The sequence below is a fragment of the Notechis scutatus genome, chromosome 1 (genome assembly GCF_049901735.1).
Source record: "Notechis scutatus isolate UNSWTSFEM ecotype Mainland chromosome 1, rNotScu1.2, whole genome shotgun sequence".
Lineage (NCBI taxonomy): Eukaryota > Metazoa > Chordata > Lepidosauria > Squamata > Elapidae > Notechis > Notechis scutatus.
The window spans coordinates 85,530,389-85,547,997 of record NC_142009.1 but is presented as its reverse complement, the minus strand read 5'-3'; the positions used below and the strand labels follow the sequence as shown (position 1 = coordinate 85,547,997).

Below are 17,609 nucleotides of genomic sequence, written 5' to 3'. Positions count from 1 at the left end.
CATTATCAGCCCTGCCATCAAAACTAAGGACTGTATGATTGTTTATTGTAAGACTCTTAAAGGCATAGGAACCAAAACCAAAAAAACATCCTGGAATCATTTCTAATCCTCAACTTACAACAATTCATTTCATGACCGTTCTAAGTTACAGTGATGCTGAAAAAGTGACTTATGACTATTTTTCACACTTACCATGATTGCAGCATCCCCACAATTGCATGATTAAAATTCAGATGCTTGGCAACTGACTCATATTTACGATGGTTGCAGTAACCCAGGGTCATGCAATCATCTTTTGTGACCTTCTGACAAGCAATATCCGTGGGGAAGCCTGATCCACTTAACAATCATGTCTCTAACTTAACAACTGCAGTGATTCACTTAATAACTTTGGCAAGAAAGGTTGTAAAATGTGGCAAAACTCACTTAACAATGGTTTTGCTTAGTAACAAATTTTTCCCCAAGCATCATATCATATAAGCTCACTTTTGGGGAAAAAATGCAAAAGAAAAACAGAATTCTTTTCTTTATTGATTCCTTATGACCCAGAGACCACTTGTAGTCTGCAGTCAAACTATCATAGATGATCATCTCTAATGTCAAAAGCCAGTTTCCAAGATTGGTGACCATATACATTAGAATAAAATCTGGACACAAAGATACTTTTTATATGACCAGAATCTCAATTGATTGCCAACTTTTCACAGGAGTTTAGAGGTCTTGTCCAAAGTCTTACAAAACTCATGGGAATCTCAATGTCCCATTTGATCTGATAACCTTGCAAGGTTTGGATCATTAAATTCAATGATGTTTTTGTTTCTTTAAAAGATATCATATCCAGCAAAAGGAAAAATGCCTTATTTCAAAAGGACACACGTACCAAGTTGTCTTTTGCTGTTATGGTTTGGCTTGTGTGATGGTCCTTAAAAACTCTAGTGGACCATATTTTTTTTTAAAAAAGTAAATGATCTACCAAAACAGACTTTGTTTCAGCCTAAACCATATTTTTGTTGTTGGCTCAAAAATGATGTACAAATCTATATTAGGAGGTGAAGTGGAAGGGAACTATGTTTTAAAGAGTACAAAAGGGACATATTAAGCACAGTGGGTAAAGAAGTATTAGGGAAGATTTAAAGCTGTATGCAAAATGTATATGTTATGAAAAACTATGTGAACCAAATTTCTGAAGCAGAGTTCTCTAACCTTTCCAGCTTTGCTGACTGGAGGGAAGGGAGGGGATGGTTCAGCCTGAGTGGTGGGCAAGCACCCATGCATGCAGTTCCATTTGTGCAAGTGGCGGGCACATGTGTGCACAAATAGAGTTGCACGCACATGCTCATCCACAGGTTCTGTGGCCCAGGTCCAAGTAGACCGCGGCTTGGGGGATTGGGGACCCTATTTTAAAGAATTTATATTTCTTTAGAAAAAAAAAGACAGAACAGTAATACATATAGCACTGATACAGGGTTGCATTCATCAGCACATATTATAGCAGTAATGGTAGTGATTTTATTCATTAAATCATAACTAAATGCATAGATATAGAATAAAATCGCAGTACAAATTATACTGATAATTTAAAGGTTTCTTTTAAAAAATTAAAACTTTCAGTGCTATACAAGCATTAAATATTCTCAGGTATATCATTTTCTAAAGCTTTAGCATATTGTTTAAACAAAATTTGTTTAATTTGATGTACATTTTAAAAATACGCATATTTAGTGATATATATTTTTTCTGTTACTTTCCTTTTTCATGCTGTTTTAAAACAATTGGGGATTTTTATTTATAGTGAAGGAATGATCAGAGATGCTGAATACTTTAAACAGCAGGTGGCACAATGACCAACCAAAGGAGAGATCAGGGTTATGCTTCTAATACAATCTTCTATCCTGCCTTAAAAACAATAGAACAGGATGGAAACAAAGGCAGAGTATTGAACAATATACAAGCATGTGTTTCAAACAGCGGTTTGAATGAATTACGAACAGAACTGAAATTTGATTTAAGCCCCTTCTTATAATAGATAGAAAAATGCCACAATTCTTTCAAACAAAACCATACTTCTTAGATAGTTTACATGTGAATGGGTGTAATTGTTACAGCAACAGTAGTCTTTCCTCTTTGGCCCTCAGCAATATGACTAGTTTCCTGTAATTAAGGAGGGGTCAGAGAAATGGTAATCACAGCTTTGTGTTACCTGGAAGATTTATACACCTAAAGGTATAAGGTATACACCTTGGTATTAAGCAATGGAATTGAAACCATTTCTTCAATGCTCCTTCCTAAAAACCCATTCCAATCAAAATTCAAGCAATGTCTATTCAGTAACATCTGCACAATCTATCCTTGTCAGGAAAAACTAGCATTGCATTTGGACTGACTAAAAGGCTAATTGCCTCATTGAATCCTGGCTATGGAGGGTGGGTGATGCTACTAACTTTCCAACTTCTACTGCTAGGATCTTTAAAGAGCTGCATTCCCAACTCAGGAACAACAAATATTATAGTGAACGGTTAAATTCCCAGCTTTGCCCTGAAGTTTTTGTACAATTTGAAGAGCACTTAAAAATGAATCCTCCCCAACCCCATCTCTCTGCATTCAGTCAGAGTTGCACTGTGTATGCTTTCTTGTTAAGGTTAAATGAATAAATAAATCAGATTCTCCTCTGCAAACATTTAAAGCTAAATGTTAGGCAAATAGACAGTGTAACAGCTGGGCAGACATCATGTTAAAAACTCATTTAGAAGACACAATGTTGTTTCTTCTCACTTTCCTCTTTTAATAAATCCTTGCTTTGTTTAAGGTAATTGGGCTTTCTGGGATAAGTGCTGCCAGCTGTTCTCGGAATAGAAACAATATTCGGGATTTTGACGCTGAAGAGTAAAGTGGGAGAACAGTACACACATTGAAATACTAGCCAAAACCCTGATTGCAATCAGCATAAAAAAGATCAGTCCGAGCACATATGTTGCGTATTTTGAAGTATAAGTTAATTTCCATATGTTCCATTGCAGTTGAAAAAATAAAGCATGTATTTCTTTTCACTTAATAACTGTTGAACAGTCATAAATAACCAAAGCAGCAATAATAATCTGTGCTTTAGTTTTATGTTGCATTCGATTTGTGACTCACTCATAGAAACAGGGCAGTCATTTAAATTAGGGTGATGCAGTATTTCTGATTCAAAGGGGGAAAAAAGATGCAACTACTCTAATGAATATCAGGTTCTCCATAAGCTTCTCTGTACACTCCAGAACATCTTTTTCTCTTCAGACCTGAAGCATTGCATAGCCCTAATATAAGTAATAGTAATAAGAAATAAAGCTCAGAGGCAGGCAATTCTGATTGGAACATACATTTTATATATTGCTCTAAAATAATTCTTCCAACCTTAGTGATTACCAGAGCTGTGAATATTGACATATTCACTTCTGAAGAATATTAAACATTAAGCTGTAGTCTAATCAAACTTCCCCTCTTGCAGTCAATATTGAAAATAGTGAACAGGAATTCTGATTAATAATACTAGAAAGAAAGAACAAGTTAATAATACTTCAAGGGAATACTTTCAACTAAGGCAGATGCGTATAGACGACATTTAAGAAAGCAAACTCTAGCCCAGTTCTTCAGACAGTACAGCACAGCCATCTTTGGGGGGCTCCAGCTGATCCCAGCTTTGAGAACTGACCTCCATGTCAGCAGTATAAGAACTAATCTCCACAATTAAGCCAATGAAGCATCATTTGAGACGGATGCATAAGCAGTGGTAATTTCTTCAGTGTTTAAAAACTATGCAAAGTGATAAGTGAAGAAGTAACAATAGTTTTAGCTAGATTATAGATGACTTCCTTTTATGTTTTATCTATGTTCTAATGTTGGATGCAGCAGTTGGAAGAATCGGAGATTGCTAGTGTTAGCCCAGGACTGATGAGGTTCAGGCTCAAATCTCTACTCAGCTGGAAATGAAGTGGGAAATTCTTACCTCTCAGCTTACCTTATTTACAGTATCCCAGTCTTTTCTGTAGAAAGCTTCAGTTTGTTTGTCTTCAGACACCTACTCAAGTTTTCTACCATCTGTATGAGAGTACTTGAAGGAAAAAGAGGAAAAAAGAGATTGTGTGCCCTAACCACGGATCATCAGCTCAAATTCCAGAGGTTCATATAGATTTCAGTGCTGGGATCCCGAAGTATCTCACATTTTATTGGCCATGAGGAAAACAGAAGTCTTCCATACAATGTGGACTCTAGTACAGATGAGAACCATGGCCATCCCACTGTAGAACTATTAGAAAAAAATATTAGTCAAGAATATAAAAGTTAATAAACATCCAAATAAATTAAATCCATTGCACTCCATTGTCTTGTGCAAGTTATCTTCTAAGGCAGTTTCCATTCCCCACCCAGACTGGAATGAAGATTGGGTTTAAAATTATCCACATTTAAAACTAAACTGATTGAAAACAATCCCTTTTTAAAGAACTGAGCAAAGCAATAAAAGAAGAAGAATTATGATTGTTTGCCATTAACCCTTGTTTTTTTTTTGTTTTTTTTTGGGGGGTAAAGCAGAGAACTCATAATTATTTGCTACTGGATGTTCCTGACACTCGAGAACAGCTAGTCCATTATCGGAATGCAGCAGAAACAGCCAGCAGTGAGCTTGCTGCACTCTTAGTGAAGTATGAATGTGCTCAAGCAGAGGTATGTTTTTAAGCCCTCATGAAAATATTTGTAAATAACAGAGTATGTTTATGGCATGGTACGTACCATTAAATGTTTAAGTAAAGCTCTCTTCTTTGGTACACTGCTTATTCATTTTAGCTATTGCATCCCGCCTACAGTATGTTTAGAAGTTTTTTTTAACACTTTCAAATTTTCAGTCAGGCATTCTAGAATCATAGATTTGTGAGAATCCAAGAGGTCAACTAATCCATTCCCCTACTTGGCACAGGATCTTTTAAAATATTTTTGGGCAAGTGACTGTTCAGCCTTTCTCTATTCATCCTCCCTCCAATGAAAGGGGTTGTACCACTTCATGAGGCAACCTATTCCACAATTTCTTAGTGTCAGGAAGACCTTAGTAACCAGCCTGGATCTACTTCTCTTATAGTCTTAAACCATTGGTTATAGATCTATCCTCCTCTTTTTATGTGACAACCTTTTAGATATTTGAAGACTTTCCTTCTCTCCCCTTGTCCTGTTCTGCAGGCTAAAAAAAAAAAAGGTCTAGTTCCACAGGAATGGGTTTTCAATTCCTTCACCATCTTGGTTGCTCCTTTCTCAACCTGCTCCAGTTTGTCCATAACCCTTTTAGATGTTGCAGATCCCAAAATTGGACACATTCCACGTGGAGTCAGCATAGACTAGAGTGGGACAGCTACTGCTTGTTCCTCTATCATAATAGTCCATTGATTTCCTCCTTTTCATAAGAGTTTGAATTTTACTTGTGTAACACTCAGAAATATTTTGCAAGTTCCTAATCTGTGAAGTTTATAGTTCCTTTCCCTTCTTTGCTTCTTATATATCCTTTATAAACTGCTTCAACAGTGAGATGGGCATATATATTTAATAAATAAAAGTCTACCATGAGCTTCTTCCAATGGCAGATTTGCAATGGCTCTTTCTTTGGTACATAACCAGTACTTAAAGAAAAAAAATGACAAAGTGCTTCAGCAGGTGCCACCAACATGTTTTCCTACTAATAAAGGCGTACAGCTTAACAAGGGTTGCATGTTAGGATTCTTTTATTTACATGGTTTTACTAAATAATTTTTTAGGACACCAGGTACATTTTTTTAAAATGTACAGCTGTGATTGTTTGATTTTAAAAATGAATGGGATGATCCCAAAATCTTGTGGGTAGAACCAAATTAATATTATTTGTGTTTACATGTGTAAGTAAATATCCTACTTAGAATATTTCTGAGATTTCTGGCTAGACAGAAAGATATCCCGATCTGAAAAAAGTATAGGAACGTTAAGCAGCAGCCATTAAAACAGTATTTTAAAGCATTCACAGAAACGAATTCAGCATTCCCAGTTATCAGCTTAAAACAAGTTTCCAGTCCTTCAAACTAAACCAAGAGCTTTACAATATAATTGTGACATCTGAGCTGGCCCTTACTTTCAGATATATTTGTTCTGGTTTGGATAGTTAGTACAGTTTCAGCAGTGACTCTTCTTCCATTTGGTTCTTTTCTGATAGACAAACCTTGTTATGTTCTTGTGCCACAGCCCAATTTTATGCAAGTAATGTCTTCACAACTTCTCTTAGCCTTATACCTAGATACATGGAACTATAGCCAAACAGAGGGACACATTAATATGTCCATCATGTTGAGGAGTAGAATCCTAACCACCACAAAAGTAATACTGCATAAGAAAAGAGTTCTGAAGTTTCTTAAAGAGACGATTTCTGAAAAAACAAGTGCTGCCAAGGGTTGGTTCATTGTCTAGGTTTTTTGTTGTTTGTATGATTTTTGTTTGTGGGAATATATTGAACATTATACTAATTCCTAGATTTACTGCATGAGTCATTAATTGGGAATTATGTATGCAGTTGTTCTTGCCAGACTCTTAATTTATTTAATTAATGTGACAGTCAAAAGCAATTCTCTTCTTTATTTCATTCTGTTAATAGCTCCCAAAATTTCAACATAAGGCAAATGTTTATCATTTGTTTTCAAGCTTTTAAATCTCCCACTTTTGCCAACTTTATTGATTTCTGTAAACAATATATTCATTTATTGCCCAGAATAATGTTTAATTGCTTATGAGTTTGTTTTATCTTTGTTTGAAGTCCCCCTTTTCAATCCACTTCTGAACTGGACTTTGTTCGATAATAATCATTTATATATTTAATTCATTTTAATTATACTTTCTGCAAACAATCCTTATCACTAATTCTTGCCCCCGATCCAGACACTGTAACAAGAGGTAATTCTCAACTCATGACCGATAGTTCAGCAACTATTTGAAGTTTCAAATGCACTGAAAAAAACAATTTATGACTAGGGTCCCGGCATCAAGGCTTTTGCAGCATCCCTACAATCATGTGATCACCTTTGCCCATTTAATCATCTGCATTCTGTGGCCTTTCCCACCATAGTTGACCTTTGTGGTCTACTTTCTCCAACTGCTGACCAAGAAATCCAAGCCTGACCTTTTGCAAGGCATTTGCCAGCTAGTTGAGATTTTCTTCTCAGGGTCTCTGTTTGTGGTTTCCTTGTGAGACCCGGAGAAGACGGCCTCATGTGGCGCCTGCCATTCTCCAAATAGCGCATCCCATTCTTGTGATGCTTTGAAAGACTTCAGAAGCTTTCCAAATGTTTTCTGAAGGACCACAAGAATGTGGTGTGACAGACTCTTTGGAGTGCAGGGCAATAGGATAGCTGGGGTTTTGTACTGTGGTGCTGGAGTGGCTGGTCATGGTGTGATGACACTCCTCAGCAGTGGTGCTAGCTGCACTGCGACTAAAGTAGAGGTGTAAAGTGGAGAACAATTTGTTTTTACCTATTTCCCAAAAGTTAACAATAGCTTTCTTTCTCTTCCTGATTCTTATCTATCTTAATTTTTTAACGAATTGGTTTACCACCCATTCCCAAAGTTTCTAATGATTAACAATAAAAAAATATTAAAAGAATCATTCCGACAAAAAACCCACACTCCCCAGTTACAATAAATTCTATCAACCATGGGGAAAAAAATGAAATCCTACGTGCTCCAATGCATTCTGCCATTCATAATATCAGTGGTAGGATTCAAACATTTTTACGACCAGTTCTGTGGGTGTGGCTTGGTGGGCATACCGTGGCTTGGTGGGCATGGCAGGAGAAGAATACTGTAAAATCTCCATTCCCACCCACCCCCCACTCCAAGGGAAGGATACTGCAAAATCGCCATTACCCCATTCCAGGGGAAGGATACTGTAATATCTCCATTCCTTCCCCACTCCTGGGGGAAGGTTACTGCTTCCCCACCCCGCTAACCTGCTTTCCAGCTCCGTTCTCCTGTGCAGGGCAACAAAAGAAGACTCAGCTGATCATCTGGGACTCAGGAAGCAGAGAATAGATGGGGGCGGGGCCAGTCAGAGGTGGTATTTGCTGGTTCTCCGATCTACTAAAAATTTCCACTACCAGTTTTCCAGAACTGGTCAGAACCTGCTGAATAACACCTCTGCATCATATGCTTTTCTTTGGACACGGATTTTGTGGGAGGTTTGAGAATACGATTCCTGAAAAAGATTTGAGTAGATTTACAAGAAAAGATAACTCATATAACTTACTTTTCCACTGAGGTTTCTATCAGAATCTGTCTAATATGAAGAGCTACTTTTATAAGAAAATAGTTGTTCAGATTGCTTGTTCTTCTAATATGTATTATCTATTCAGCCAGATAGTTGTGCTCTTTAATCACATATGAAATATTTAAATTAAGTGGAAAATTCAGTTGCTTGAGTAATACACGGGATGCATGTATTGTAGTGCTATTAAATCTGTCTTTGCAAGCAGGATACAGTCAAGTAATAACTTTAGCCCGGTTATATTTTATTTTCTATTTTCTATTTATAGATTCTAGATCTTAAATCCAGAATAGCCTCACAGGAAGTCGCTATACAAGAATTCAAAGCTGAAGTTGGGGGCTATAAGGAGAATGATGCTCGCCAATCTTCTCTCCTTTTTTCCATGCAACACAAATTCCAAGAACTTGAGAAGGAATCAGGCACAATTGCTATTTCCAAACATCAAGCAGAGCTAAAATCACAGGCTATTCTCCAAGAGAACTTGGAGCTAAAGGAGAAAATACACGAACAAGAAGAGCAGATCAGGTAAGAACTGCAGAAAACGCTAACTTTTCATGTAAAATAATTGCCATGGAGCAGAAGAAAACGGTACTTGTTAGGATTGTTAAGTGAGGATGGTGGGCTGAAATAGTTGAATTCTTTTATATTAAAAACTAAGCCCTAAGTTTCAATGTTTCTATATTTTTTAAAAATAAATTGGAAATACGTGTGTGTGTGTGTGTGTGCATAGAGGTTGGTAGGTAGGATGCTATTTGAAATTTCTTCTGAGAAAGTATTGTGTGTATTTTATATTTGTAACTCCTCAAGTCTTCAGAATCACACAAGAGAAATTTTGAAACAAACTGAAACTTGAGTTTCAATCCAGGTCATAAAAACAAAAACCCAAAACCATTTGGATTTTCTTTGTTTCTCTGATGGCTGTGGGAGATATCTCATTACCGAGGAAAGGAAGTATTTTATTGTGATATAAAAGTCTTTCTCGAGGCACTGTATGTTGTGTCATGAGCACCTGTTTAGTATTAGTTACATTTCTGATGTAAGGTACAAGATTTAGGTTTGGAGATCTTTACTTAACTTCTTTGGATCATGAATAGTCTCCTATTGTCCTTCTCAGGGTTTTTAAAATGGAAAATTTGGAACTATTTACAGTCATGAGAAACCTAGATGGAGGGGGCAAATAAAAAGGGGTTTGAGAAGAGTAGGAAACTCCCATTTCCTCATTGTTATGTTGAGGTCAGTATGTAACTGACTCCTCCTTGCAGTGGTTCAGTCTTTTCTCACACCTCATTAATTTGTGTGCTTGAGAATCCCACAGAGGGCATTTTAATTTTTTTGAATGACACCTGCCTCCTGGGGAATTCTTGAAGTCAAAGTCCACACCTTAAAGTTGACAAGTGTTTGGGAAACACTGCTCTAGCAATGCAATCTTGCCTCTCTGAAATTATCGAAATTATCCTGAATCTTTAGACCAGCCCAACCCATTGGAGAAAATTGTTGGCTCATGAACTTGTAAGAATAGCATTTGATTCTTTGATTCTTTCCTTTTTTTAACTTAGTGTCCCCTTCTCTCTCTCTCTAACACATCCAGTTAGGGGGACTAAGTATCTCACAAGGAGATAGTCTGATGGCCTACTCATTGTCTGTCGAATTAAAGATAGGGATTTGATTATGCTATGCAGAAAAACAATTCCAATCAAAGCAGCTGCTTTCATTCCTCAATGAAATGGGCAGTTATTTCAGCAGTAAACCCATAGAGGAAGTGATTTTCTCGTCCCGAACCTGGGCAAAGACAAAACTACTTTTATCCTCCCCTTCCCAGTCAGGGAAGTTATTGGATATGAAATCACACCTCGGTAATCCTTGCAGATCTGATTGCACATGGTGAGATCAGTAAAGGAAGCACATATAACACCACTGTTGCATTGGCTACCAGTTTGCTTCCCAGTCCAATTCAAGGTGTTGGTTATTACCATTAAATCCTATATGGCATGGGTCCATGTATCTGAGGAACCATCTACCCCAATGGGACTTGTCCACCCCACATACATCAGCAGAAGAGGCCAACTACAGATCCCATCTGCTAAGGAATTCTGGCAGGCGGGGTCAAGGAGACAAGCCTTTTCTGATGTGGCCCCATCCCCGTGGAACACTCTACCACCAGAGCTGAAAACTGCTCCCACCTTTTGGGCTTCCAGAAGGGTATTAAAACTTGGTTTTGCTAATTGGCTTAAGGCTCTGGGGGGATGTTTACCACTGCAAGTGGTTGATAGGGTAAGAAGACCTCATCCCTGTGCTATCTGTCTCTTATTCCTGGTTTCTTTTGTATGGTTTTAAATTTTATTATGATAAATTAAATCCGTGGGTCACCTAGAGACATAGGGGAGATGGGTGGCATAAAATGAAATAGATAGATGGATAGATGGATGGATGATAAAGATAGATAGATGACAGATAGATAGATACTATAGATAGATGGGTGGATGGAGGGAGGGAGGGATGATAGATATGGGTATGTGTTCTTAAACATGAGAAAAGGGGTAGAAGTAATCAATGATCAGTTCCAGGACGAAGGTCACACCAGAAGACCTATCAAGGATATAGTTGTCCGGGAAGATTCGGAGAAGTACAAGAGCCTTCTAGTAAATCTAAGTGTATTTCACACACCCTCCCCCAGAAAGGAAAAGAAGAGTCCAGGTTTTTCTTCTGAATCTGAAATAATTGTGGGTCTATTTTTCTTGTACACCTAGCAAGTCCAAAAGTCTGCCTCCAAAGAAATCTAAGGATGACCAGAAAAATACAAATCTGTAAAAAGTCAGGGATCGTCCTCTTCATTATTTTCATGCACAGGAGGTCTCATCAACTCTGATTTAAAATTGCATTGCAGTTTGGTGGCCATACAAGAGGAAGGAATCAACCTCTAATTAATCTTACCTTTTCCGTGCCATTTTTTTTTGTAATTTTGCTGAATAGTTACAGTCCTTATGTGTGTCAAGCAAGCCTGAGCTGGGGGGGTGGGGTGGGGTGGAGATCCATATGCTTAACCAAGAGTTCAGGAGGTTCCCTGGGGCAGTGAGATGTCCCTTTTCTTGGATCATTTGACAAAAGTGTTGAAACTAAATGGGCAGTGCTTGCTCAAAACAAATTAATATATAGGCTGACTAACATGGTTTTGCTTCCTGTGTATAACAAAGTCATGGAGCTTTCAAGTTGTACTGGTAGATGTTCTGGAGTTGCTATTTCTTGCAGAAATCTATGCAAGCAAGATGAGGAAGTCCAAAACAGTTTCATTTAGGGTCTTTTAGACTTTAGGAATCTTCTGCTTTATGCAGAAAATTCCAGACTTCAAGGAGAGACTGTGTTGTATCAACTTCAAATGGGCTTATGTATGGGCAGAAAAATCTACAAGCCTGCAGCCTAAACCAGTGCGCTCACAAATATTTCTTATGCAAAATCCCTTAAGGTTGATTCTTTGATATTATTTAATTTGGCAAAATGGCTGCTAACACTCTGACCAGAAGTTGTGTTTGGCTGAGGAACTGTGAAATAAACCCCTATTTATAGACTAGATTAGCAAATGCTTCCTTTATGGAAACTTTTCAATGCGTTTTTGAATATAGTGCACATTGAGGCAACAGCTTGTTGAGGCTGTACTCCCATCCAGAATATAGAATTACAAGTCCAGATTCTCTCAAACTGTTAATTCCTTATGGGATCAAACGTCTGGATAATTCTAGAACAAGGCAAAATTCAAGAATTATAGTCAAAGCCTCTGCTCCTCCTCTGCTTATGTTTTGAAATGCACTAAGATATACAACTCTGTATGATGCCAAAGCAGTCCATGGAGCAATAAGCAACTTTCTCCTAGACTTTGCACACATTTAGCTGCAAATAATTTAAAATCAGTGGGTAGAAGATACAAATGGAAAGGGCCATTCACTGGAATTTGTTCTCCAGCTGCCAGACTTCTCCAATCAAGTTTCTGGAGTAAATCACAGATCTCTGCTACTTGATTTGGCAGATGCTTCACAAACACAGCTTATTTAGATAAGAATTATTACTGCAGACAAGAGCTGAGCCAAGTAAAAATACTTGATTGTCTACCGTCAGTTTGCCAGTTCCCCTGGTATCTATGAAAGTTGAAACCCTTAGTTCTTTTCTCCCCATAAATTAGTGGACCCTTGGGACAATGCTTGGTGGCCTTGAAGCTGCCAGTTGTGTTTATAACTGATGTAAGAACTCCTGGCTCTTGGCTTGACACTCCATCATCTTGCCTGCCATTTCTTTCTTCCTGTCTCAAAACATGTCTGGGAATACTTGGTGCTTGTTCCCTCTCCAACTTCAACCAGCCAGAATGGAGCGTTTTCTCTCTCCTTGTCACCATGGCCTAATTGTGAAAACCTCAACACTTTCAAAATTCTCTATCCAACATGTTTGGGTGTTGCTTTCCCTGTTTCCCTCCTCAGTTACATAAACTTTCTCCTCTCCCTGTCGCCCTTGCGCCAGAAGTTCTAGGAGCTGTAAAAACATCATGGTATGGACATTCCAGTTTCTTGGAAATAGAAACTGGTATTCTTGGTATTTGTGAAAATACCTTGAATGGAACTGCCAACAGATGTTAAGCCATATTGTAGCAGCACTGTTCTTGTTTTGGGTTTATCATGTTTCTAGTGGACGTTTGATAAAAATAGGATCACCAACATGATTGCCAACGTCTGATGACGAATATAGCACAACAAGAAGAAGACTGTTCCTGTGGCTCCATGATCCTGAATACGTTGTCCATTCTGACCCATCTCAGCAGAAAACTTTGCCTCACACCTCCCCAGGCTATTTCAGCTGGGAGACTCTGGAAGCAGGAAGATAGATTCCTAGATTCACCAATTATTTGTACTTAGTAACAAGGCTTGTATTGATAACCTTCCAAATCAACATAGCCTTTTCCTTAGGAACAAGAAGTAGAATTTCAACCCATCAGCCAGCTGTACATTCTTCTTGCTTGAGGGAAGAGTTACTGAATCTCTTCTACCATAGCAGGACAGATGGACTTTTGGTTTATTTAAACCACAGGATTTTGGTGGTCTCTTGTCTGAGTAGATATCACATCCACTTCCCTCCTAGTCATTTCTGCTGCTCTGTCAAGCATTTACCAACCAAATCAACTGATCTGTTGCAACTCCTCTTCTCCCCGGAGGGCCTTACAATACCATTTAACTTTCCCCCTCATCTTCCATCAGTCAACAGTCTAGACACATTGTTGTCATGCATCCCATTTTAAAGATTGCTTATTTCATTCCATTCTGAGACCAGCTTCTAGATCAGAGAGAGCTTTCTTCTGCATTAGCCATGTTTACCAGCACTGAGGGATGTCCTTCATCTTGTTCTGAATGTAGATGCTGTATGTTTTTTTTTTTTAAAAAAAAACAAGTTTTATTCAGTTTTTCACATTTTAACATCTCTTTTTAGTGAACAGCATGATTACAGGTTTCACATATACATACAAATATGACCATGGTTACATATTCAGTTTTTATATCCAATTCCTTATCTTAACAGTGCTTTTATACATTTTCTATTTTATTGTATTATTCCAAATATTTATCTCATTATTTAATTCACTTATGGTAACTTCATAATCATTATACTTTAGTACTTTTAACTGTCACATTTGTATATTTCATCTTAGATTCTAGTTAAAAAAAGACACTTCTTCTATAAATTGGTTTCCCCCCTGAAATCTCAATATAAGTGCACCACCTCTAAGTTACAAATTCATTTATTTTCACCCCTTTTAAATATCATTAAAACATTTATCATTATTACCTAAAACATTAAACTTAAAAATCCCTTTAAAACTACATAGCACATATAAATCAGATTCTGCATGGTTTTTCTCCTTTTAAATTTCATTAAATCCACCCCCCCAAAAGGACATATTAATCTACTCATTCAAACAGTAAAACAACCCTAAGCCCTAAAGTTAATTCCATTTCAGCTCTCCTATATCCTTTCATTTATTTCCATATATTTAATACACATATTCCATCAATTATTCCATTCATATTTAAACAAAAAAGCCAACATTCCAATCTTAAAAATATTTCAATATATCTAATATACTTATTCCATTATTTGTTACAATTATCTCTCTACAAAAAGAGGAAGAGCATTAGATTCCATTATCCAATAAATAACAATTCTGTTTTTCCATCTTGTCAGTCTATATGTCCCTATTTCATAACTATAAATTTATTTATATTACCCCTCAATACCTTGCAGAATCCCCTTTCTATATAATATTCACCCATTATCTCTGTGTCCAATTAAGCATTTCCCCATTTTTTTACAATTCCCATATTTCTTTGTTTCCAAATCCAGTTTCTTGTCCCCTCTTTCCCCCTATCTTTTCTCCTTTATTCTTTCACTCCAGTTTTTATTCCTCTCTCTATTTATAGCTTCCTTTTACCCTTTGAATTTCTGCTGACTCTTTTTCCCTTTTTAATTTTTTTGGATATTCCCCTTTTTATTTAATTTCTTAAATCTCCTGTATTTATTTCCAATTCTTTTCTTCTTTCTTTCAAGAGTTCTTTGTTCTCGATGGTCACTAAAGATGGCTCCTTCTATGATTTGCTCCACCTCCTCTTCTGCCTTTTGTCTTTGTTGTTCATATTCTGCTGTCGCATTTTCAATAAATTTTAAAGCAAAACCCAGCGATTCACCTCGTTCTTGTAGTGTTTCTTTCATTTTTCTGAGTTCCATTTTTAATGCCAGAAGAGAAATTGCCATTTTACAACTTTCTGATTCGCAATTTAATCCAAATAGTATCTTTAAAGTTTATTTCCAACAGTCAACTTTTCTTCCTCTCAAGTTTTTAAGTCTCCACTAATCCAGTGCCAAATCCATGTCAGAATCAGCAATTAATCCAAAGGCAGAATCTTCCTACTTCTTTCTTTGTTACAATGTTTCAATTTTTCCAAAGTTCTTGCTTTATTGTATCAATTTCCATACAGTTTCAAGAAACAAGAGTTTTTTAAAAAGAAAAACAAGTTGAGTTTAACTGAGATAGCACTCTTTATTATGCTAAATCTTCACCCCCTCTTTTCTTTTTTCTTCTCTATTACTCAGAGCTTTTTAAAACACAATTTTCCAATGAGAAAAAGATCAAATCTAGTTGATATTAAATTTCCTCTTTAACAGTCTATAGTTCAGCTTTATTAGTGCCAATATAAAATCAAAATATACTTATCCAAGTTGATTGTATAGTTCCTTCTCCAGCTTCTACCTTTTGAGGTTTCAAAGCCCTGACACTGTCAAAAGCAATTCACACCTTTTTTTTCTCTTTCTCTTCGCCACTTAAATCTTTTCTTAAAGATTCTTTGAAATGTTAATCCTGGGGGTATCTTCCATTTGATTATATCGTCCTGTTCCTCCTGCTGTTCGCTTCTTTCTCTCTCTCCTGCACAATCTTATTCCAGTCTAATCTTCCCCTTCAGGGTGGCCATTTTAGACCACCGCTTCAGATGTCTTCGGGAGGGAGCAATTGCCAAACTGGGGAGGGGATTTGCCACTCCCCTCTACCCAGCTGACAGTCTCCCCTTCCTCCGCCACCCCTACGAGGCAGCTTCTGTCCTGAATCCAAAGGATTGGGGCTCTCTGATGCCGAAGCATGAACCAAAGCCGCGCACGATCGCGGTCAGCGGTCCGTCTTTGGGGAAGCTCAAACCAGGAAGTCCAGAAGCTGTACTTATTAAAGCACGGAAAGAACTGCTTTAACCAGATTGTCATGAAGAGCAGGTGTGATGTTTATTTCTTCTGGATGCATTTGATCTTTTTTTTTTTTTTGTCTGTTGCATTAAATCTTTACTTTAAAATGTAAGCTGGGGTCAAGTGGCCTGAAGATGTAATAAACAAATAATTAAAAAAATCAGACAAAAACAAATTCAAATGTATTAGTGACATCTAATTGGATTGGTATCTCTAGTTTCCAAAATACCTAGAATGAGGAGGTTAGGATTACTGAATTATTGAATTTTATAGTTGCCCCACTATAAAAAAGATGTCGAGATTCTAGAAAAAGTGCAGAGAAGAGCAACCAGGATGATTAGGGGACTGCAGACTAAAACATATGAAGAACGGTTTCAGGAATTGGGTATGGCTAGTCTAGTGAAGAGAAGGACCAGGGAAGACATGATAACAGTGTTCCAATATCTGAGGGGCTACTACAGAGAGGAAGGGATCAAACTATTTTGCAAGGCATCTGAAGGCCAGGCAAGGAATAATGGATGCAAACTGATAAAGGGGAGATTCCACCTTGAAATAAGGATAAATTTCCTGACAGCGAGAACAATCAACTAATGGAACAGCTTGCCTTTGGAAGTTGTGGGAGCGCCATCACTTGAGGCTTTCAAGAAGAGATTGGACTCCCATTTGTCAGAAATGGTGTAGGGTCTCCTGCTTGGGTGGGGAGTTGGACTAGATGACCTACAAGGTTTCTTCCAACTCTGTTAATCTGAATCTGAAGGATCTCTGGGAGAATCTGTTGATTCATGAACCCACCCACTCCTTTCTGTATAATAGACTACAGTGGGCCTCCACAACATGTGGCTGTGGGCCACATCTCTCCCACCTTACATCCTAGGTACTCTACTGCAGTGATCCCCAACCTTTTTTACGCTGCGGCCCGGTATCCCCAACCTTTTTATGGCGCGCCCGGTACCAACATCAGCTGGCGCCGCCATCTTGTTTGATGAAAAAGTGCTTCCGGTGAGCTCACCGGAAGCACTTTTTCATCAAAACAAGATGGCGGCGCCCAGCAAGCCAGCGGCCCGGTAGGACTTGTTCCACGGACCGGTACCGGTCCGCGGACCAGTGGTTGGGGACCCCTGCTCTACTGTATCCCACAAACACTTTTTTAAAAAAAAGTCAGTAAATTTGTCACCAAATGCCATCACCACCAAGAAAGATCCACTGCTGCCCTCTTAAAAGGCACACTCCCAAGTGCCTCCAAAACCTCCAGGAATTTTCACGGTCAGGTCTGGAGCTGCAGCTGCTCAACTAGCTGCCAAATCATGGATTCCTTTGTGGTCAGTGATGATTTTTAATTGGGGCTCTTTATCTTCTACATAGCTGGCTGGAGAATTCTGGGAATTGAAGTCCACAAGTCTTAAAGTTGCCAAGTTTGGGGACCCCTGATCTTCTACATGAGGTGCAGACCTGGTCTAGAAGTTAAAGAGCTATGTCAGCAGAGGTTGCCCAGCAAAAAAATCTAAAAATGCTGCTTTTATTCTCAGAAAGTTTTAGCTTCAACTAA

The 17,609-nt window shown here is 37.9% G+C and overlaps 1 protein-coding gene across 2 annotated transcripts in view; it reads left to right on the top strand.

Moving 5' to 3' along the window:
• CCDC170 (coiled-coil domain containing 170) overlaps positions 1–17,609 on the top strand; it is a 60,341-nt gene that overhangs the window by 4,760 nt on the left and 37,972 nt on the right. The window contains exons 2-3 of one of the 2 annotated variants that reach the window (XM_087969994.1): positions 4,567–4,701; positions 8,571–8,827. In XM_087969994.1, the coding sequence (XP_087826120.1) occupies positions 4,567–4,701; positions 8,571–8,827 (392 nt within the window). The remainder of the gene's footprint in view (positions 1–4,566; positions 4,702–8,570; positions 8,828–17,609) is intronic. The other variant, XM_087970000.1, reaches the window with a different exon arrangement.